We start from the raw sequence: 23,723 nt of genomic DNA, 5'->3' as shown, positions 1-23,723 counted from the left end.
AATTGAAAGATCATTCGCCTAGTGAAAAGAAAGAAATGTACATTTTACACATCTTTTATTCTTACAAAGCTAACTAGAAAAATTGCACTCCACAGATTTAGAGTTTTTTTTTTTTCCTGGGGATAGGGTCGGTGGTTGATACAGAGCCATTATTCTAATTAGAAAACAGTTTTCCCCAAAAGTAGATAGTCGCTACTTTCCATATGCAAGACTGTGCATTTATTTTTTTCCTAATAATGTTTTTTTTTTTTTTTTCATGAGATTTAGTGTAATAAGACATAACAGTTAAAAAAAACATGATTCATATTTATTATCAACATACACATTATATCCTGTATATATATATATATATATATATATATATATATATATATATATATATACCTATCTCAAATTATTCCCCCATAAATAACAACATAAACAAAAACAAACACAACAACACAGAGAAAGAAGAGAAAAAAACATCACCCCTAAGAAACCATTCAATATTATAATAGTCTACACTTCCTGTTGCCATTACCTCATAAATACATATTCCATCTTAATATATTGTACAAAGATCGGGCTATCTCCAAATAAACCCAACTTCCCCTTATCCAGTCCCTCTACCTCAACTTTGTTATTCCATAATATCTTAACTACTTTCAGACCGGACCATTTTGTTGGCTTAAGACCAGACCACTTTTTGCGATTCGGCACTGCGTAGCTTTAACTGACAATTGCGCGGTCGTGCGACGTGGCTCCCAAACAAAACTGACGTCCTTTTTTTCCCACAAATAGAGCTTCCTTTTGGTGGTATTTGATCACCTCTGTGGTTTTTATTTTTTGCGCTATAAATAAAAATAGAGTGACAATTTTGAAAAAAACGCATTATTTTTTACTTTTGGTTATACTAAATATCCCCCAAAAATATATAAAAAAACATTTTTTTCCCTCAGTTTAGGCCGATACATATTTTTCAACATATTTTTGGTAAAAAAAATCACAACAAGCGATTGATTGGTTTGCGCTAAAGTTATAGCGTTTACAAAATAGGGGATAGTTTTATGGCATTTTTAATAATAATTTTTTTTTTTACTAGTAATGACGGCGATCAGCAACTTTTATTGTGACTGCGACATTATGGGGACACATTGGACATTTTTGACACATTTTTGGGACCATTGTCATTTATACAGCAATCAATGCTATGCAAATGCATTGATTCCTGTGTAAATGACACTGGCAGTGAAGGGGTTAACCAGGGGGTGGCAGTGTAGGGGTTAAGTGTTCCTAGGGGCGTGTTACTAACTGTGGGGGGCTGGGCTTTGTGTTAGTGAACACTGATCTCTGCTCCAATCACATGGAGCAGAGATCAGCGCCACTTGTTGCTAGGCAGAACGGGGAGATGCTGTTTACATCGAAATCTCCGTGTTCAGCCACCCCGTAAGATGATCGAGGGTATCCCCATGGCGATCGAGTCCGCAGGACCCGCGACCGGACTCACAGGGGTCCCGACCGGTGGTGCGCACGCGATGGCAGGCATATAGAAATGGACGTACCTGTAAGCCAATATGCCTGCCCGTGCCATTCTACCGACGCACATCGGCGTGCGCCGGTCGGGAAGTGGTTAATGTATAGTACGGCTTACCTAAAATACCATAATGATATAAAAAAAAGAATGGGGGAAGATTTTCTGCTGATTTTTTCCTTCAGATTTACCAAAACCTTGTAGTGCAAGGGCCTACCTGATTGCATACAAATTGAAACTCCTAAGGTTTGACCTCATATTATATGGTTTTGGTAAATCTTAAGGGAAAAAAATCTGCAGAAAATCTGATAGTGTGTATGGGGTTTAAGTGTTTAAGTTAGAGAGTTTCAGCCTTCAGCTCCCCAATCCAAAAGTGACCTCTTCTAAAAAACCCACAAAATACATTATAGACCTACACCACAAAACTTAGAGTGAATTGTTCAAGTTACCAATACCATCCATACCCCTCACATTATTTACATAATATAATAATTATAATTTGCTAATAATGTTTTTTACTGTTGTTCAACTTTGTAGGCAATTGCCACACAGTGAACTGGTAAGTAGTGTTTGTGATTTATATTTAAATGTATTTGTGATGCTCATAACAGATTTATAAGGCTCGGTTCACATTGCTGTGATACAATTTAGTTGCCATTTTCAGTTTGATTATGTAGTGTGACTTATACATATTCTATGGGACCAAATCACACTGTAAAACACACCAAAGTGGCACAGGAACCTTTTTCAAAGTTGAACTGTGCTGAGTCACATTGATGCGAATGGGCACCATTGAATATGTGCTATATATATATAAAAAAAGTGTTTTCTCTTGTCAAGTCATATTAGAAGTTACACTAGTGTGAACCAGTACTTACAGTTTTTTGTTATCACATAAAATGTAATATTTTTTTCTACAGGGGATTAAGAGACATTACAAAGAGGAGAGGGACCAGTGTGACATGCTGATGCATACTGTATATCTACAGAATTCAGACATTCATTTTACACTATATAACTAGGTGTTATTGGGTTTGACTGTATAAAAGCTCATCACCACTATAATGTCAAAGAGCATCAGTGTAGCCATATTGTTGGAGACAAATGTTGACTATCTGCAGTGCTGCTTTGTGTGGCAGGACATGAGAAGTAATTTACAGAATCACATAATTTACAGGGTATTGTTCTTGTGCAGGCATGGTGCAGGATATTTATTTTGCTACAGGTGTGGTGAAACTAATTTAACAATGCCATACCCATTTTTACTATCCCTATTCCCATCTAGCATCTACAAACTTTATCACGTTGGCTGCAAAATGTACTATTTACAAGAATGAATTTAGGAAGGCTGTCAGTTTTATTGAAGTACTGACACTTCACTGGAATTCTGTAGTTCCTCTGTCATAAAGCCTGCAAGCATGCACAAAAAAATAGTGGACACTTGTTCCTAAAATGGCATAGTAGTTATTGGTGGTGAAGATCACACAAACCGCATCACTCAGAAGCACATGAAAAATACAGTTCAGCATATATGTTTCAAAAGCCCCTCTAACACCAAGGACATTTGTCATAGCTAGCTTAGTTGAAAAATGAAAGTATAACCATAAAAACATTACAAAATATATTGGAGAAAACATTGACCTTATATTCTGAGTAGCAATGATGAAAATGGCTGACATTTGATTCAGAGTTTGGCAAACTGATCAAAAAAGTTCACTGGAAACAAATAAAAAGAACATTGAATAGAATACAATTGGATCTGAATTTTGATGACACTTGTGGCCTCTTGGGGGTTGCTTGGCAAATGTTTGCCAAAGAAATAGCTTTGGAAGCCAGGCATTTTTTGTCAAAAGTATACAGCCAGAGGAGGAGCCTTTTCATAAAGCTCTGAGAGTCAAAATACACAAATTCTTTACTTGGTGGATGCCTTAATGCTTTATGTGGTGTTTCAGAACCAGTCAGGTTTTTAATGCGTCTCAGTTTCAGCAACAATGTATTTTTGGCTGTGAATAGGTTTACAACAGTTTTTTTTTTTTTTCATTTCAGTTGAATTAAGTAACTTTTTTTTTCCTGTTAACACCAGAATGCACATTTACTATACATTAATATGTGGCATTTGTAATGAATTAACTCAATTATGATTTTAAAAATTCCAGTTGCACAATACATTTACACAGTATTTTTGTTTGCAGAGTGAAGAAGATGGTATGTGCGAATCACTATATATATATATATATTCTTATTTATGTCTATGTTATATTTATTGTATATATCTGTTTAAAGAAAAAAAGGTAAGATATTTCTCTAATAGTTAACCTTAAAGTTTTTTCATACCGTTAAACAAATCAGTTTACAAATGTTTATGGGCGTTGAGATTTTTATAGGAGATCTATGGGACTAATAGAGTTTGGCCGAACACCCCCATGTTCGGTTCGCTCCGGACCTCTTGAACATCGCACAAGTTCGGACTCGAACTGCGAACCCTATTAAAGTCTATGGGACCTGAACTTGAAAAGTAAAAAGTGGCCATTTTGAAAACGTATTTGCAGGTTATTGTCCATTAAAAGGGTGTGGGGGCCCGGGAACTGCCCTGGGGAACATGTATTAATGCAAAATGTTTTTTTTTTAAATATTGTTTTAATAGGAGCAATGATTTTAATGATGCTTAAAGTAAAACAATAAAAATGTAAAATTCATTTAAATATAGTGCCTGGGAGGATCCCCTAGTCTGCTTGCAAAGTGGGACATCTGTGTATAGAACCTGCTGCAGCAAAACAGACATACATAAAGAAAAAAAATGACATTTAAATTGATTTTCCTTGCAAGCTCTATGAGTCTCTATGATGAGGCTACAATTTAGTGTACTTGGAACAAGATTAGAGATTTTTTGGATACATTCTGGTGTCTCTTTGGCAGATTTTGGATGGAAATAACAATTGTTTGCACCACAGTGAGCAAGCCTTATGTGAAGATGCCAAATAATAATATGCTCAGGCCAGGATTAACATTTTTTTTTAGATAAAGTCTGGTGTCTCTTTAGCAGACTTTGGATAGAAGTAACAAATGCAAAAAAATTGGGCTTTCGGCGTTGGCGATGCCTTCACACCGTAACCCTATAGAGGTACTCTTGAATAGAAAAATCTGTTTATTTTTCTTAAAAAAAACATACAAAAACAATGTCCATTAATAACCTCAAAGGAGAAGTTTCAAAATAAATTTACAAAATAAAGCTATTTCCAAATTCATTCTCTCATCTCTCCATCTTCTTCCTCCTCTTCTACTCCTTCATTCTCTCATCTAGCCATCTTCTTCCTCCTCTTCTACTCCTCCTATATACAATGTATTATTACACGTTATTAGAACTTCTCCAAGGTGTTCAGACATTGCCCCATCAATATACTCTTCTGTATTGGTGAGCTACATGTTCATATAGCCATCCACAGAGACCAAATATCCCTTGTATTCCATACCCCACTTCAGTTTCACCATTACTGGCTTACCAGTAAGGCCATTAAGGAATGGGTTTGGGTTTAGTGGCAAACGTATTCTGCTGCTGAAGTCGTCACTGATCTACAAACCAGTGAAAGGAAGTAAGATTTCCCCTCTGAATGTTCTGAGAACACACTGACGGAGAGGGCAGCAAATGGCTAGAGGAAGTATATGCACCTGTCAAACGGGTGGGGAAAAATTGGGTTTTGGTTGTTGATGTTGTCTCCATACTGTAACCCTATAGAGGTACTCTTGATGAAAGCAAAAATTGGCTGTTCTAACTTTCACCTGTCAAACAGGTGCGGAAAAAATTGATCCTTGGGTGTTAATTGTGCCCATGAAACCTATATCAAAAAGGTACTTCAAGGTAAAATCAACACCCACAAAGCTAGGAAGCCTAGGCAGTTTTGCAGAGATTCCAGATCCCAAAAACATTTGATCAGCGACATTGGCATCGGGGGCTTGATAGCTGCTGTTAATCCAGGACTGATTCATTTTGACAAATGTCAGCTGGTCAATGGAGTCTGTGGACAGGCACACTCTTTTATCTGTCACAAAACCTAAATGCTTGTTCAGAAAGCATGCTGGAAGCAGGGCAGCCCAGCAGCTCAATTACATACTGGGCAAGTTGTGGATAGTGGTCTATTCTCATGACCCAGTAACCCAGTGGATCATTTACTGAAAAGCTCTCCATGTCTGCTTTTGCACCTAGACAATCTTCCACCATATGATGCAGATGCTGCCAATGGGATGTTGAAGCTGACAGCCCCGGGTGCCAAGAACTAAAACATTTTTTAAATGCATCGCTTAGGTGGCCCCCTTCTCCACCGCTCCTCCTCTGACCAACAGAAGCCTCAAAACTACCTTTTCCATGAAATACATATCAAAAAGCATGGTTCCCATATCAGGCTTATCGAAAAAGGAAGTGAGCTCAAGGACTATTACGGTACAATTAAAGTATAGAGGTATTAATAACCAACTATTTAAGCCAAAGTAAAATACACATAAAGTTTATTCAAATAATAAAAACATTTAACAATATACAGACTGGTACAGGTGGTGATGTATTTCTACTAGTTTCACTCTAACTGAGCTTCTTCAGGAAATACATACATCTGTGAAGAACGTAATTATAGTGAAATAAACAGATGAGTACTTCCTCTTTCATTCCCTGCGAAGGCAAAGCATAATGGACTACTATGCATCGCATAGTAGTCCATTATGTGTCACTTACCTGACACAGGAGCCAGCGAAGTTGCCGCTGTCCCCTGTAGTCCGGCGCATCCATGTTGTCGGTGGGGTCTCGCAGCTCCACCGCTGTCATTCGGCGAAGCCGCGATTACGTCACTCATGCACATGCGCAAGGGAGCCGACACGTGCGGCAGCTCCGTTCTTGAAAATGCCGCGCTCAGTGTGCCTGCGCGCCGCTGTCTACAGCGCATGCGCCGTAGACAGCGGTGCCTGTCTTCGGGCAAATATCTCCTAAACCGTATAGGTTTAGGAGATATTTCTTGGACCTACAGGTAAGCCTTAATCTAGGCTTACCTGTAGGTCAAAGTGTGTTGTAAGGGTTTACAACCACTTTAATAGTACTGTAATAGTCCTTGAGCTCACTTCCTTTTTTGATAAGCCTGATATGGGAACCATGCTTTTTCGATATGTATTTCATATAATTTTGGATGATGGTACACTTCAACAATTTACTAGTTTATTTTAGTGACGAGCAGGGGCGTAACTAGAAATCACAGGGCCCCATAGCAAAATGTTGTATGGGCCCCCCCCCACCAAAAAAAATGAACTAATGCCATTAAACAACAGACTACCACACCCATGTGGCACAGTACCCAGGCAATGGCTTATATTAATTTTGAACAACAAAGTATGCAGTATACTCTATGCAGCCCCTGAAGGGAACACATTGCTGACCTCCAGGCCTTTTAACCAATTTCTGTTCTGTTATGTAAAATGAAATAGTTCAACTCACCATAATGCAAAATCAGTGGGATCCCTGAGCGTGTCACTTGTCATCATCGCCTGCCACCAGATGCAGATTGTAACTTGTCAAACGTTGCGGAATGTCACCTACCACATGTTGCGGATTGTCCACTTGCCACATCCCAGATTGTCACTTGCCAAGTCACCTGCCACACATTATGGATTGTCACTTGCCACGTCCTGGATTGTCACTTGCCACACATTATGGATTGTCACATGCCACGTCCTGGATTGTCACTTGCCACGTCACTTGCCACACATTATGGATTGTAACTTGCCACGTCCTGGATTGTCACTTGCCACACATTAAGGATTGTCACTTGTCACATCACCTGCTACACATTGCAGATTGTCCACTTGCCACGTCGCCTGCCACCAGATGCAGATTGTCACTTGTCACACGTTGCAGAATGTCACCTGCCACATGTTGCGGATTGTCCACTTGCCAAGTCCCGGATTGTCACTTGCCACATTACCTGCCACACATTACGGATTGTCACTTGCCATGTCCTAGATTGTCACTTGCCACGTCTCGGGTTGTCACTTGCCACGTCACCTGCCACACATTACGGATTGTCACTTGCCACGTCACCTGCCACACATTACGGATTGTCACTTGTCACATCACGGATTTTCACTTGCCACGTCACCTGCCACATGTTACGGATTGTCACTTGCCACATCCAGGTTGTCACTTGCCACGTCACCTGCCACACATTACGGATTGTCACTTGCCACGTCCTAGATTGCCACACATTACAGATTGTCACTTACCACATCCTAGATTGTCACTTGCCACACATTATGGATTGTCACTTGCACGTCCCGGGTTGTCACTTGCCACGTCACCTGCCACACATTACGGATTGTCACTTGTCACGTCACGGATTTTCACTTGCCACGTCACCTGCCACATGTTACGGATTGTCACTTGCCACATCCAGGTTGTCACTTGCCATGTCACCTGCCACACGTTACGGATTGTCACTTGCCACGTCACCTGCCACACATTACGGATTGTCACTTGTCACATCACGGATTTTCACTTGCCACGTCACCTGCCACATGTTACAGATTGTCACTTGCCACATCCAAGTTGTCACTTGCCACATCACCTGCCACACATTACGGATTGTCACTTGCCACGTCCTAGATTGCCACACATTACAGATTGTCACTTACCACATCCTAGATTGTCACTTGCCACACATTATGGATTGTCACTTGCACGTCCCGGGTTGTCACTTGCCACGTCACCTGCCACACATTACGGATTGTCACGTCACGGATTTTCACTTGCCACGTCACCTGCCACATGTTACAGATTGTCACTTGCCACATCCAGGTTGTCACTTGCCACTTCACCTGCCACACATTACGGATTGTCACTTGCCACGTCCTAGATTGCCACACATTACAGATTGTCACTTACCACATCCTAGATTGTCACTTGCCACACATTATGGATTGTCACTTGCACGTCCCGGGTTGTCACTTGCCACGTCACCTGCCACACATTACGGATTGTCACTTGTCACGTCACGGATTTTCACTTGCCACGTCACCTGCCCCATGTTGCGGATTGTCACTTGCCACATCCAGGTTGTCACTTGCCATGTCACCTGCCACACGTTACGGATTGTCACTTGCCACGTCCCTGGTTGTCACTTGCCACGTTGCCTGCCACACATTATGGATTGTCATTTGCCACGTCATGGATTTTCACTTGCCACGTCACCTGCCACACGTTACGGATTGTCACTTGCCACGTCCTGGGTTGTCACTTGCCACGTCGCCTGCCACACATTATGGATTGTCACTTGCTCTGCCACTTTCCTGCTGTGTCACAGAGTCAGCCAGCAGATTATCAGTCAGGCAGCAGAGAGATAATGTCATCTCTCTGCTTCCTGGCTGCCTGCACAGTGAGGGGGGAACTGCACTGCAGGGATGAGAGGGCGGCGAGAGATGATGTCATCTCTATGCTCCCTCGCCCGTCAGCTCCCTGATTGGCCAGCCTGCTCACGCCCACTCTCTCACCAGCGTACCGGCCACTCTCATCTGCCTCCCACTATCACCCGCGGAGCCCCCCGCGGACTACCCGCTCTCACCCGCGGAGCCGCCCGCGGTCCACCCGCGGAGCCGCGGACTACCCGCAGACCACCCGCGGAGCCGCGGACAACCCGTGGGCCGCCCGCGGACCGCCAGCTCTCACCCGCGGAACAGCCCGCGGACCACCCGCGGAGCCGCGGACTGCCCGCGGGCCACCCGCGGAGCCGCCCGCTATCTCCCGCGGAGCCATAGTGCCTGTCCTCACCGGGCCCCATTTGACTGCGGGCCCCATAGCGCCCGCATGTGCTGCTATGGCAGTAGTTCCGCCACTGGTGACGAGGTTTTCATTTTTCTGTAGTTTTTATGCACTCTACCTTTTTCATGAGACTGTAACCTACTAGAGCCTTGAAAGGTGTTACCCTTTATTGTGTCCTCAAGATATTAAATCCTGTGCTCCCTCTGCGAGGGCAGGATGAGTTCCGAGACTTGCCAACTGATAATGATCCTTCTCCTTGATGCCACAAATTCTTGAGTCCTTTCACAGACTTTGAAGAATAAGGGAACCCATGCACCACAAGTTTGTGGAGGCATGAGGAGCAGAGTCCTCGGGGTCACTGAATATTACACTATCTGAACATGCCTCCTCCCAGCCACATACTACTCCCAAGTTTTCTGGGGACTAAAAACCATCTCTTAAAGTTTGACTCATGTCTTCCTCTGCTTCAATGCCTCCAAAACTGCCAGAATCCTCCTTTTCCTCATCCTCCCTCTCCTCCTCCTTCTCCCTCTCCTCCTGTATGTTCTGTGGTGTTTCAAGAATAGGGTCTGCATAAAGAAGCCTTAAGAGGAAAGGAAGTCTTCCTCTTCCTCACGCTGCTCTGCCTCAAGTGCCCTGTCCATAACAGCCACACAGAGTATGCTCCAGCAGGAACACAAGAGAGATAGTGTCACTGATGCATACATGCATTGTCACAGCTCACTATCCTTGTCACCTCCTCAGATAGCGACAGTACAGTGCATGCATCCTTTTATTAGCACCCATTGGCATGGGGGGAAAAAAAGCCAAGCTCCCCTGAGCCTGTGCCATACTCACACAGGTACTTATTAATTTGTAGTTACATAGTTACATAGGTTGAATAAAGACACTGGCCCATCCAGTTCAACCTGAGTGAGTGTGGGTATGTGTCTACAATTATCTCTGTACATCACACACTCACATCGGTCCCTATCCTCAAGGAGCCAACAATCCAAGGTCCCCATTCATATACTAGGGCCAATTTTTTGGACAGAAGAATTAACCTACCGGCATGTCTTTAGAGTGTGGGAGGAAATATGAGTACCTGGAGGAAACCCACGCAGGCACAGGGAGAACATGCAAACTCCAGGCAGGTAGTGTCGTGGCTGGGATATGAACCAGTGACCCTTTTTACTGCTAGGTGAGAGGGCTACCCACTACACCACTGTGCCACCCTTTATTAATGGCCCTCTGCTGCATGTGCTGCCACTGCAGAATTGTTAAAGTTGAGTTCCACCTGGTAGGCATGTCACAAATCAGGCAGTTTACTGACAGATGGAATTCCTGCTGAATTTCAGCCAACTGGACACAAGCTGTTTTTGACCGCCTGAAATGGCTACAGACTCTCCTGGTCTGCCTTAGAAGATCTTGCAAACTTGTGTACCGGTTTAAGAAATGCCGCACCACCAAATTGTGGACATGTGCCAGGTATGGCACGTGTCAACTTTCTCTGTTGAAGGGCAGACCGAAGGTTAGTTCCATTATCACACACCACCATTCCTGGCTCAAGCTTCCATGGTCTGAACCACCTCTGGGCCTGCCCCTGCAGAGCTGAAAGAATCTCTGCTCTGATGTGGCTTCTGTCCCCCAGACAGACCAGATCAAGCACTGCTTGTAGGGATGAGCCGAACACCCCCCCCCCCCCGCTTCGGTTTGCACCAGAACCTGCGAACAGACCGAAAATTTGCGCAAACTTTAGAACCCCATTAAAGTCTATGGGACTCAAACGTTCAAAATCAAAAGTGCTAATTTTAAAGGCTAATATGCAAGTTATTGTCCTAAAAAGGGTTTGGGGGCCCAGCTCCTGCCCCAGGGGACATGTATCAATGCAAAAAAAAGTTTTAAAAACAGCCGATTTTCGGGAGCACTGATTTTAATGATGCTTGAAGTGAAAAAAAAGTGAAATATTCCTTTAAATATTGTGCCTGGGGGGTGTCTATAGTATGCCTGTGAAGTGGCACGTGTTTCCTGTGTTTAGAACTGTGTTTACAACTGACAGAAAACAGCCTTTTCCAGAAAATTATAAAACACTGTGTGAATTGGAAAGTTACAGTATACCAGCACAATGCAAAGTACGATATTGTAAATAACAGCAGTTACATCCCATACCAATCTATTCATATTTGCCATAAAGTATTGAATTTGGCAAGATTAGTGGAGCGTAGGGAGAGCAAATGTTCAGGTTTATAGTTTTGTTGAACTAGAGCTGTACAGAAATACTATTTTTAACTCTTAAATGTCTATAAATAATATATTTGTATTTATAAAAACATTAGAAATCAATAATTTTAAAACTTAACCTTGGTGGCACAACTTTCAACCATAAATTATTAGCATTCAAATTAGAAGCACAACTCTGGGTAAATACAAAAATATCCCTTACATTGATTGTTTATGTCTAGGGGAACAATGAAATGACATATACAGTACATACCCGATCCTCCACTCCTCCCTGCTGCTAGACTGGTCCCTGAAGCTCCTGCACTGCAATGCACTATTGGTCTAGGGTCCTGATGTGATCCAGACCAGAGCATAGCCCTGCTCTGGTCATGGGGACGCCAAGAAACAGTCCATTGCTGGGTGGTAGGGGTGTTCCGCCTGCCGGGGGGGGGGGGGGGTGGTCGACCAGGTAAGCAAAACTGGTTCTCCAAAAAGAGTCTTAAAAATTTGTAACATTAGCTCATAAGCAACTCTGGACCATATCAATAAAAAGCTATTGTACAGCATTTTAAAGTATTCCAAATACCATATTCTTATTGTTGTATATAGAGAGCTAAAGAAAATACAGCGTATATGCTTATTTTGTCCCCCGTAACCAACTCTGAGTTATTATGTTTTTGAAGATCTATTTTCCAAAACTATTTAACCACTTGGCGACCAGCTGCCGTCATTATACTGTGGCAAGTCGGCACAATTCCGCGAGCCGTCGTAACTATACATCGGCTCCTTTAAGTAGAATAGCAGGCGCACGCACACGCCCAATGTACTCGAGGATGGCAATGCTTGTGACCAGCAGCAGAACAGGGACGTGCGTGTGTAAACACAGAAATCCCAGTTCTGTTCTGAGAGGAGATGTAGATTGTGAGTTCCTAATGGCTAGGAACCACGATCTGTCATATCCTATAGTCAGTCCCCTCCCCCTACAGTTAGAACACGCAGTCAGGAGACACAATTAACCCCTTGATCGCCCCCTAGTGTTAACCATTTCCCTGCCAGTGACATTTACACAGTAATCAGTGCATTTTTATAGCACTGATCGCTGTATAATTGTCAGTCGTCCCATAAATGTATCCGCCATTACTAGTAAAAAAAATATATATAATAAAAATGCCATAAACCTATCCCCTATTTTGTAGACATTATAACTTTTGCGAAAACCAATCAATATAGGCTTATTGTGATTTTTATTACCAAAAATATGTAGAAGAGTACATATCGGCCTAAACTGAGAAAACAATTCGCTTTTTTTTTTTTTAACGGGGTGTAAGGGGGTTCGCTCGGTAGCGGGTGTGTGTGACCCCCTGGATGGGTTCACAACACAAAGTCAGGCACAGCAGACAGCGTTGTAGGTGCAAAAAACAAAAGATCCGGTTTATTTAGGCTACATGCAGTGATACATATAACAGCCAAACAAAATAAAACAAGAAAATAAATCCTGGTCAGCTTGACCTCTAACTACACACGTAGACTCCCTGTCTAACAACTGGGTGCAGCCTTGTGCTGCCCCAGTCCCTGTCCCTATTGTAGGGGTTTGCCACACAGGCGTTAACTCACCGCACAGAACAGATCTCAGACTCCCCAGTCTATACACACAAAACTGGTTCCAGGATGGAGCATCTCCCTATGCATGCTGGGGTTTTTTGTAGAGGTCTTAATGAGCCCACTTACTACAGCTGGGCTCATTAACTCTTCCCCTCTAATTGTAAAAGTCTGTATAAAGCCTGAATCTAGGACACACATATTTCCCATCCTGAATACAACCAGGTGATTTTACCTGCGTGCTGCCACATACCCCCCCCTCTTGTTTCAACCTTGGGGTTGTAACACAAGCAGCCAGACACGCATGTATCCGAGACAAAGCATCCACATTCCCCATTTTAACACCAGGGCGATGCTTAACTGTAAAGTTAAATTCCTGTAGGGCCAGGAACCACCTATTTACCCTTCTATTGGTCTCCTTGTTTTGAGCCATCCACTTTAAAGGAGCGTGATCAGTCACCAGGTCAAAGTGCCTACCTAGCAGATAGTACCGAAGGGAATCTAGAGCCCACTTCACTGCTAAACATTCCTTCTCAATCGTGGAGTAATTTACCTCATGGGACTTTAACTTCCTGCTGAGGTAAATGACTGGGTGCTCTTCCCCGTTCCAGACCTGGGATAACACTGCTCCTAACCCAACGTCTGATGCATCAGTTTGTACAACAAAGTCCTTAGAGAAGTCTGGTGAGTACAACACTGGCTGGCTACATAAGGCTGTTTTTAAGGACTGAAATGCTTCCTCAGCCTCTGGGGACCATTTAACCATAACCGACTCTTTCCCTTTTGTCAGGTTGGTGAGGGGCACAGCCTGAGAAGCAAAATGGGGAATGAATCGTCGATAATAGCCAGCGATTCCCAGAAAGGCTCGTACCTGTTTCTTGCTGTTGGGACGTGGCCAACTCTGTATGGCCTCGACTTTATTACAATAGTGTACCCAAGATATTTGGCCTCCTCCTGTCCAATGGTACACTTCTTTGGATTGGCCGTAAACCCAGCTTCCCGGATAGAGTCTAGGACTGCTTGTACTTTTGGCAAATGTGAGACCCAGTCTGTGCTATGGATAATCACATCATCCAGGTAAGCTGCAGCATATTTATGATGGGGCCTCAGAATCGTATCCATTTTCCGCTGGAATGTTGCCGGTGCATTCTGTAACCCAAACGGCATTCTCTTATATTGGAATGCCCCATCTGGGGTTACAAACGCAGTTTTCTCCTTGGCCGACTCGGCCAGGGGAATTTGCCAATACCCTTTGGTGAGATCAAGAGTTGTCATATATCGGGCTGTTCCCAGCCGGTCAACCAACTCATCTATACGTGGCATGGGGTAGGTGTCAAATTTTGTAACTTTATTTAATTGTCTAAAATCGTTACAAAACCGCCAGCTCCCATCAGGTTTGGGCACTAGTACAATAGGACTGGACCAGTCACTCTGGGACTCCTCTATCACACCCAATTCCAGCATCCTTTGAACCTCCCCACGTATTGCCTCCCGTCGGGCCTCTGGTATTCTATAAGGTTTTAGTTTTACCCTTTCTCCTGGCGGGGTGATAATGTCATGCTCTACGCCAGATGTTTGTCCCGGAAGCTCAGAGAAAATCTCTTTGTTACGAAGTACAAACTCTTTAACCTCCTGTTGTTGGGGTTTCGATAAGGTGTCTGCTATTCCAACCTCAGGAACTAAGCAATCAGGCTGTACTTGTGACAAAGTCTCTGCGACTAGGGATTCCCTATCCCTCCAGGCTTTCAGCAGATTGACGTGATAGATCTGCTCCGGCTTTCGCCTTCCTGGCTGTCTAACCCTGTAGTTCACCTCACTAATTTTTTCAATTACTTCATATGGACCTTGCCATTTGGCCAGAAATTTGCTTTCAACCATAGGGACTAACACCAAGACCCTATCCCCTGGAGAAAAAGTACGTGTCTTGGCCCCACGGTTGTACACTCTCTGCTGTGCTAACTGCGCTTGGGTTAAATGTTCCTTTACAATTGGCATTACCTGTGCAATTCTATCTTGCATCAGGGCGACATGCTCAATCACACTCCTGTGAGGAGAACTCTCATTTTCCCAAGTTTCCTTGGCGATATCCAGCAGCCCTCTTGGGTGTCTCCCATAGAGCAACTCGAAGGGTGAGAAACCCGTAGAGGATTGGGGTACCTCCCTAATGGCAAACATCAGATAGGGTATTAGACAATCCCAATTCTTTCCATCTCTATCCACCACCTTCTTTAACATTTGTTTTAGGGTTTTGTTGAATCTTTCAACCAACCCATCTGTTTGGGGGTGATACACAGATGTACGCAATTGCTTCACTTTGTACAACTTGCATAATTCTTTCATAACCCGGGACATAAAGGGTGTACCTTGGTCCGTAAGCAGTTCCTTACAAATACCCACGCGGCTAAAAACAAGGGATAGCTCTTTGGCTATGGTTTTGGCCGAGGTATTTCGGAGAGGAATTGCTTCCGGATAACGGGTGGCATAGTCCAATATAACCAAAATGTACTGATGCCCCCTAGCAGACTTCATTATCGGACCTACCAAATCCATTGCGATCCTCTCAAAGGGGACCTCAATGATAGGAAGAGGTACCAGTGGGTTACGGAAATGTGGCATAGGTGCCGACTTCTGACACACAGGGCAGGAGGAACAATACTTTTCTATTTCCTTCATGACCCCAGGCCAATAGAATCTCTGCAATACCCTCTCTCTGGTTTTCTCTGTCCCCAGATGACCTCCCAGAATGTGTCCATGAGCCAATTCTAACACCAACTTCCTGTAAGGTTTGGGCACTACAAGTTGCTCAATGGTTTCTTCTGCCCTTTGAGCCACTCGATATAGCAGGTCCCTTTCCATAGTGAAGTAAGGATAAGGGCAAGTCTTATCTGGGTTCACTAACTCGCCATCTATTTTCACCACATTTTCCCGTGCCTTTATTAGGGTGGGGTCTTTTAACTGTTCTGTGGCAAAATTTTCCCTGTGAACCTCAAGATCCGAAAACTCCACAGACGGCATGTTTTCATCTGAGGATGTTGGCTCCTCCCCAGTTTCTCGAGTTTCCCCCGCCAATACCGACAAGGGAAATTCAGGAGAGTCCTCACCACTCCCAGAGGAATTCTGGTCATCTTCCTGGTTTATAGGGGCACCAATGGGGGCCTCAGGACAATCCCAGAGTTCCCAGAATTTTGGAAAATCCCTTCCCACAATAGCATCATGTGGTAACTGAGACACTAACCCCACCTGATGAGAGAGGTTACCTTTGGGGGTCTCAAAAAACACTGAAGTTACAGGATACTCTCGGGTGTCCCCATACACACAAATAACAGCCACCCTGTTCTTCCCAGAGACCTCTGTAGTAACTAATTCAGCTTTTTTCAATGTTACCAGGCTACCTGAATCTAGCAACACATCAACATGTCTACCATTAATACATATTTTACATAAATGTTTCTCAGGTCCCCGAATGGCAGTGCATGCAACTGTCGCAAACAGTGACTGACGTCTCTCCCTTATAAAGTCACATTGCATAGGCTCATCCACAACTGGGCAATTGGCTGCAATATGTCCCTCTTGCCGGCAGCGGTAGCAAATAATTTTTTTCGCTGCCTCTTGCAGCATGGGCTTCCTGGGCTGCTCCCGCCAGACCTTAGGTAGAACTCCCACCCTCTCACTCTCTCCACCCTCACCCCTTGGAGTCATCTTACCCGCCACTGGGGATGATCTGGTCTTAGGGGGGAAAGTCCGTGAGTCCCTGGAAGAGGTGGTCAAGTTCTCTGTAGCCAAGTACCTCTCAACCAGATCCACAAGTTTATCTGCATTTTCTGGGTCTCCATGGCTTACCCATTTTTGGATGGCAGTAGGAAGAGCTCTCAGGAAACGATCCATAACCACACGTTCCACAATGTTTGGTGCGGTCAAAATCTCTGGCTGCAGCCACTTCCTGCTCAGGTGAATGAGATCATACATTTGAGACCAGGGAGGTTTTCCAACCTGAAAAGTCCAGTTATGCACACGCTGAGCCCGGACTGCCAGGGTGACACCCAGCCGTGCCAATATTTCTGCTTTTAGCACCACATAGTCTTTTGCTTGGTCAGGCTCTAGGTCATAATAAGCTTTCTGCGATTCCCCAGTTAACAGAGGGGCCACCAGTCCAGCCCATTGCTCCTTAGGCCACTTTTCCCTTTCAGCAGTCCTTTCAAATGTGGTCAAAAACACCTCCGGATCATCCTCTCCAGTCATTTTTGTCAGTAAACGGCTCACACCAAAGGTTGCGGTATTATTGTACCCACTTGCTTCATTGGTCTGCGGACGTTGCTGTATCAATGTCTCTATTTGCTGTTGAAAATTCTGCTCTTGCTTCTGCAACAGGTCTATGAAGCGGGCTTCAGATCGCTGCTGGGCTTGTTGCTGAGCTTCCAAACTCTGCTGCAAAGTTGCATTTGTCTGCTGCTGATTTGCATTTGCCTGCTGCTGGTCTTCCAAACTCTGCTGCTGATTTGCATTTGCCTGCTGCTGGGCTTGTTGTTGAGCTGCAAGGCTCTTTTGTAAAGCTGCATTTGTTTGCTGCTGGTTTGCATTTGCTAGAGCCAGCTGTCTCAGTATCTCCTCCATGCTGGCCTTAACAACAAAAAAAAAAAAAAAAAAAAACTGCCAAAATTCTCCACCAACTGTAAGGGGGTTCGCTCGGTAGCGGGTGTGTGTGACCCCCTGGATGGGTTCACAACACAAAGTCAGGCACAGCAGACAGCGTTGTAGGTGCAAAAAACAAAAGATCCGGTTTATTTAGGCTACATGCAGTGATACATATAACAGCCAAACAAAATAAAACAAGAAAATAAATCCTGGTCAGCTTGACCTCTAACTACACACGTAGACTCCCTGTCTAACAACTGGGTGCAGCCTTGTGCTGCCCCAGTCCCTGTCCCTATTGTAGGGGTTTGCCACACAGGCGTTAACTCACCGCACAGAACAGATCTCAGACTCCCCAGTCTATACACACAAAACTGGTTCCAGGATGGAGCATCTCCCTATGCATGCTGGGGTTTTTTGTAGAGGTCTTAATGAGCCCACTTACTACAGCTGGGCTCATTAACTCTTCCCCTCTAATTGTAAAAGTCTGCATAAAGCCTGAATCTAGGACACACATATTTCCCATCCTGAATACAACCAGGTGATTTTACCTGCGTGCTGCCACAGGGGATATTTATTATAGCAAAAAGTACAAAATATTGTGTTTTTTCAAAATTGTCTCTCTTTTTTTGCTTATAGCGCAAAAAATTTAAACCCGAGATTATCAAATACCACCAAAAGAAAGCTCTATTTGTGGGAAAAAAAGAACGTAAATTTTGTTTGTGTGCAGCATCGCAAAATGTGCTCTGGTCATTGAGCAGCCAAATCTTTTGGGGGCTCAAAGTGGTTAATGTCACTTTAATTACTTCTTTGGGCCAGAGCTGTCCCAAACAAACTATTTCCATTACAGGATGATGTGTCTGCTGGGTGTGCTGTAACTGTAACTGCGATTGTAGAATAATTAGCTACAGTGGTGTGAAAAAGTGTTTGCCCCCTTCCTCATTTCCTGTTCCTTTGCATGTTTGTCACACTTAAGTGTTTCGGAACATCAAACCAATTTAAACAATAGTCAAGGACAACACAAGTAAACACAAAATGCAATTTGTAAATGAAGGTGTTTATTATTAAAGGTGAAAAAAAATCCAAACCATCATGGCCCTGTGTGAAAAAGTGATTGCCCCCTAAACCTAATAACTGGTTGGGCCACCCTTAGCAGCAACAACTACAACCAAGTGTTTGCGATAACGTGCAATGAGGCTTTTACAGCGTCCTGGAGGAATTTTGGCCCACTCATCTTTGCAGAATTGTCCTAATTCAGTTACATTAGAGGGTTTTCGATCATGAACGGCCTTTTTAAGGTCATACCACAACATCTCAATAGGATTCAGGTCAGGACTTTGGCTAGGCCACTCCAAAGTCTTCATTTTGTTTTTCTTCAGCCATTCGGTGGTGGACTTGCTGGTGTGTTTAGGATCATTGTCCTGCTGCAGAACCCAAGTTCGTTTCAGCTTGAGTACACGAACAGATGGTCGGACATTCTCCTTCAGGATCTCTTGGTAGACAGCAGAATTCATAGTTCCTTTTATCACGGCAAGTCTTCCAGGTCCTGAAGCAGCAAAACAGCCCCAGACCATCACACTACCACCACCATATTTTACTGGTGATATAATGTTCTTTTTCTGAAATGCAGTGTTCCTTCTACGCCAGATATACTTGGACACACACCTTCCAAAGAGTTCCACTTTTGTCTCATCGGTCCACAGAATGTTGTCCCAAAAGTCTTGGGGATCATCAAGATGTGTTGTGGAGAAATTGAGACGAGCTTTGATGTTCTTTTTGCTCAGCAGTGGTTTTCTCCTTGGAACTCTGCCATGCAGGCCATTTTTGCCCAGTCTTTTCCTGATGGTGGAGGCATGAACGCTGACCTTAACTGAGGCAAGTGAGGCCTGCAGTTCCTTGGACGTTGTTGTGGGGTCTTTTGTGACCTCTTGGATGAGTCGTCGCTGCGCTCTTGGGGTAATTTTGGGCGGCCGGCCACTCCTGGGAAGGTTCACCACTGTTCCAGGTCTTCGCCATTTGTGGATAATGGCTCTCACTGTGGTTCGCTGGATTCCCAAAGCTTTGGAAATGGCTTTATAACCCTTTCCAGACTGATAGATCTCAATTACTTTCTTTCTCAATTGTTTCTGAATTTCTTTGGGTCTCGGCATGATGTGTAGCTTTTTTTAAGGATCTTCTGGTGGACCTTACTGTGTCAAGCAGCTCCTATTTAAGTGATGCCTTGATTGTGAACAGGTGTGGCAATAATCAGGCCTGGGTGTGGCTAGAGAAATTGAACTCAGGTGTGGACAACCACAGTTATAGTATGTTTTAACAAGGGGGGCAATCACTTTTTCACACAGGGCCATGATGGTTTGGATTTTTTTTCACCTTTAATAATAAACACCTTCATTTACAAATTGCATTTTGTGTTTACTTGTTTTGTCCTTGACTATTGTTTAAATTGGTTTGATGTTCCGAAACACTTAAGTGTGACAAACATGCAAAGGAACAGGAAATGAGGAAGGGGGCAAACACTTTTTCACACCACTGTACATAGAGTAAGCCACTTTGTGTTCCAGCAGTAGTAGGGGGCGATTTCTCATCTGCTGACAGCTATAAAGAGACTCTGGCTTTGTGCTATACTGCCATTCACTAAAAGCCCTGTATTTTTTATTAATGAATACAAAGCTTGCACATATTGGCTGAGGTGGAGAGGTACATGGATGATGTCACAATCTCCAGCTTGTCCAGCCAGAGGAAGCCTTGTATCAATTGATAAAAACACAAGGCTTCTCCTCAATGGCTAAAAAGTACTAAGCTCAACTCTTTATCTGGCAGCAGATGGGTTGCCAGCACTGTTGTTGCCAGACCACAGCACCTCTAACAGTGGCGGCCCGTCCATAGGGGGCGCCCGGGTGCCGCCCCCCCGTGTAAAAAAAAAAAAGGGCCCTTTAAGACATTTAAAAAAAAAAATGTCATTTAACAATTTGACATAGTGTACTGTGGCGCCGGTCGCAGTGCACTATGAGAAGCGCCACGTCGATGCAATCACAAGATTGCATCCATGGCGCTTCATTTGCGGGTTAAAAACCCGCCTTGCGGCGCACTGTAGAACGCCGACTAGCTTCCGCCCGTAAAATCACTGTGATTCTACGGGCGGGAGCATTGTCATTCTTAGACAGGCAGGTCACTTCCGGCTTTCGGCTGCTTCAGGAAACCTGGAAGTGACGTCAGCAGCTCTGTTCCTCAGCCCGAGCGGAGCTGCAAGAACGGTGAGTGGCATAATTGACTCTCTGTGGAAAAAATTTAATAATGAAGTAAATAATAATTAATTACCAAATGCACCCCGGCCGGCCTCAAAGGCTCGTTTCACACAGGGGCGACACGACTTCCAGGATGACTTGAACACGACTTAGACACGACCTGGGGCGACTTGCAACACAACTTTGAAGTCGCCCCAGGCCAGGCGACTTTTGCCATGGCCAATCAGAGAATGAGCTCTGAAGGAGGAACTCCACGCCAAATTTATGAAAAAAAAATTGGCGTGGGTTCCCCCTCTGAGAGCATACCAGGCCCTTAGGTCTGGTATGGATTCTAAGGGGAACCCCCTACACCGAAAAAACGGCGTGGGGTCCCCCCCAGATCCATACCAGACCCTTATCCGAGCACGCTACCCGGCCGGCCAGGAAAGGGGTGGGGACGAGCGAGGTACAATGTACCCCTACCTATTCACCTGTGGAAAAAAGTAAAAATAAAACACAACACAGGGTTAAAATAGTTTATTGCACAGCTCCGGGGGTCTTCCGTCTTCGGGGGTCTTCTCGCTGGACTCCTCCGCTATCTTCTGCTCTTTTGCTAGCTCTTTTGCTAGCGGAGGAGCCCGACTTTCTTCTTCGCCGCCACCCTCTTCTTCCGACGTCGGGGGTCTTGTCCCCCTCTTTGGTTCTTCTTGCCGGGCCACCGCTTCTTCTTCCAGCTCTTTTACTAGCGGTGGCCCGGTCTTCTGTTGCCGCCGTCGCCGCCTTCCATTCTTCTTCTTCTTCTTCTTCTTCTGGAGATGTTGACTCAACGCTCTCTCCGGCCGCAATGCCAGGGACGCTGTGCGTGGCGACTTATATAGGGACAAGGGGCGGAGTCACCGGTTGATGTCACATGGTGACCCCACCCCCTTACGATGTCCCAGTCCCAGCATCCTCCAGGACTGTGACATCATAAGGGGGCGGGGTCACCATGTGACATCAACCGGTGTCTCCGCCCGGAGAGAGCGTCGAGTCAACATCTCCAGAAGAAGAAGAAGAAGAACGGAAGGCGGCGACGGCGGCGACAGAAGACCGGGCCACCGCTAGTAAAAGAGCTGGAAGAAGAAGCAGTGGCCACAGGTGAATGGGTAGGGGTACATTGTACCCCATACTCATTCACATAGGGTGGGGGGCCGGTATCCGGGGGCCCCCTTATTAAAGGGGGCTCCCGGATTCCGATAAGCCCCCCGCCCGCAGACCCCGACAACCAACGGCCAGGGTTGTCGGGAAGAGGCCCTTGTCCTCATCAACATGGGGACAAGGTGCTTTGGGGTGGGGGGGCCGCTCGCCTGGTACGGCTCAGGAGGGGGGGTCGCTCGCTCCTCCCCCACCCCTTTCCTGGCCGGCTGGGTAGCGTGCTCGGATAAGGGTCTGGTATGGATCTGGGGGGGACCCCATGCCGTTTTTTCGGTGTAGGGGGTTCCCCTTAGAATCCATACCAGACCTAAGGGCCTGGTATGCTCTCGGAGGGGGAACCCACGCCAATTTTTTTTCATAAATTTGGCGTGGAGTTCCCTCTTGAGAGCTGATAATTCTGTCAGAGTCGCCTCCGTATAGACGGAGATCCAACTTGGAGGTGACCTCCATTGAAATCAATGGGTACCAGTCGCCTACAAGTCGGATTGAAGTAGTACAGGAACCTTTTCTGAAGTCGGAGCGACTTCAGTAGCGTGCATTAAGACGGCTCTCATTCACTTACATTGATTTTTAAATGTTGCCTGACCTGAGGCGACTAGGGGCGACCTGAAGTCGGATCTGAGTCGCCCCTGTGTGAACCGAGCCTGAGTCTTTTTGTTGTTTGTTGTACAATAAAGTTTCGTTGCTGTTGTAAAAAAAAAAATCACTGATTCGTGGTACTTTTATTGCATTCTTTAACAGTTGGTTTAAACATTGACATTTTCAATATTTTATCCAAATATATAATCTGCCCTGTGATTCTGGGGCTGTATACTCTGTCCTGTGATCTGAGCTGTATACTCGTGACACTATGGGTGGAAGGAAGTGGAATACAGGGGACGGATTAGGTGGATTACATAAGGGGCGTGGTTTATGAGAAGTGGGAGGAGGCAACAATGATGGGCGGGTCATGATGGGCGGGGTCTAGCGCCCCCCCCCATCCAAAAACTTCACCAGCCGCCACTGACCTCTAACTGTATGTAGCTAATGGCATTATATTCTGTTAGTGTACACCCAGCGGCTACATCATTCTGCAATGGAAATACATTGTTTTTTTTGGGCCAAATGGACCCAAATTAATCATTTAAAGTAACATTAAACACAGAATTCTGTTCTTCAAGAATTTTAACCTAATAGCAACCTGCCAAATACTTGTTTTATTACAAGTTGCTTTCCTGTACTGTAAGTGGGAGGCACCGAATCAAAACAATAAAAAGGATTTTTTTTTTTTTTTTTTTTTGGTGCTGATGATCTTAAACAGGAATGATAGTCTCTCTAGTGTGGACCTTCAACACATGAAGAGTCAAAGAAGAGTGCTTCAGACAAAATCCACAAATAAGAATTGTTGGAATTGTCCAAATAAAATATAAATTTCCTCATATAATAATCGTTAACAATCGTACCTCCATATTATTAGGGATAAAAAACTACAAAAGAGGAAATATTTTACATAATTACAAACATTACGAATTGGCATATAAATATAAAATGTATAAAATTTGCACCTGAGCATATAAGTTTCTTATTTAATACTGTTTAA

The 23,723-nt window shown here is 44.4% G+C and overlaps 1 protein-coding gene and 1 pseudogene across 2 annotated transcripts in view; one reads left to right on the top strand and one right to left on the bottom strand.

Moving 5' to 3' along the window:
* Positions 1–23,723, top strand: part of LCP2 (lymphocyte cytosolic protein 2) — a 398,083-nt gene that overhangs the window by 304,024 nt on the left and 70,336 nt on the right. For both annotated transcript variants that reach the window (XM_077473572.1, XM_077473571.1), the window contains 2 exons: positions 2,048–2,069; positions 3,703–3,715. In XM_077473572.1, coding sequence (XP_077329698.1) covers positions 2,048–2,069; positions 3,703–3,715 — 35 coding nt within the window. The remainder of the gene's footprint in view (positions 1–2,047; positions 2,070–3,702; positions 3,716–23,723) is intronic.
* On the bottom strand, positions 4,928–23,592 carry LOC143964334 (small nuclear ribonucleoprotein F pseudogene; annotated as a pseudogene).

This window comes from Lithobates pipiens, unplaced genomic scaffold, assembly GCF_037356315.1.
Source record: "Lithobates pipiens isolate NorthernLeopardFrog02 unplaced genomic scaffold, aLitPip1_a1.2 Scaffold_8, whole genome shotgun sequence".
NCBI classification, from domain to species: domain Eukaryota; kingdom Metazoa; phylum Chordata; class Amphibia; order Anura; family Ranidae; genus Lithobates; species Lithobates pipiens.
Note: the sequence above shows the minus strand (reverse complement) of the source record. Positions and strands in the feature narration are given on the sequence as shown.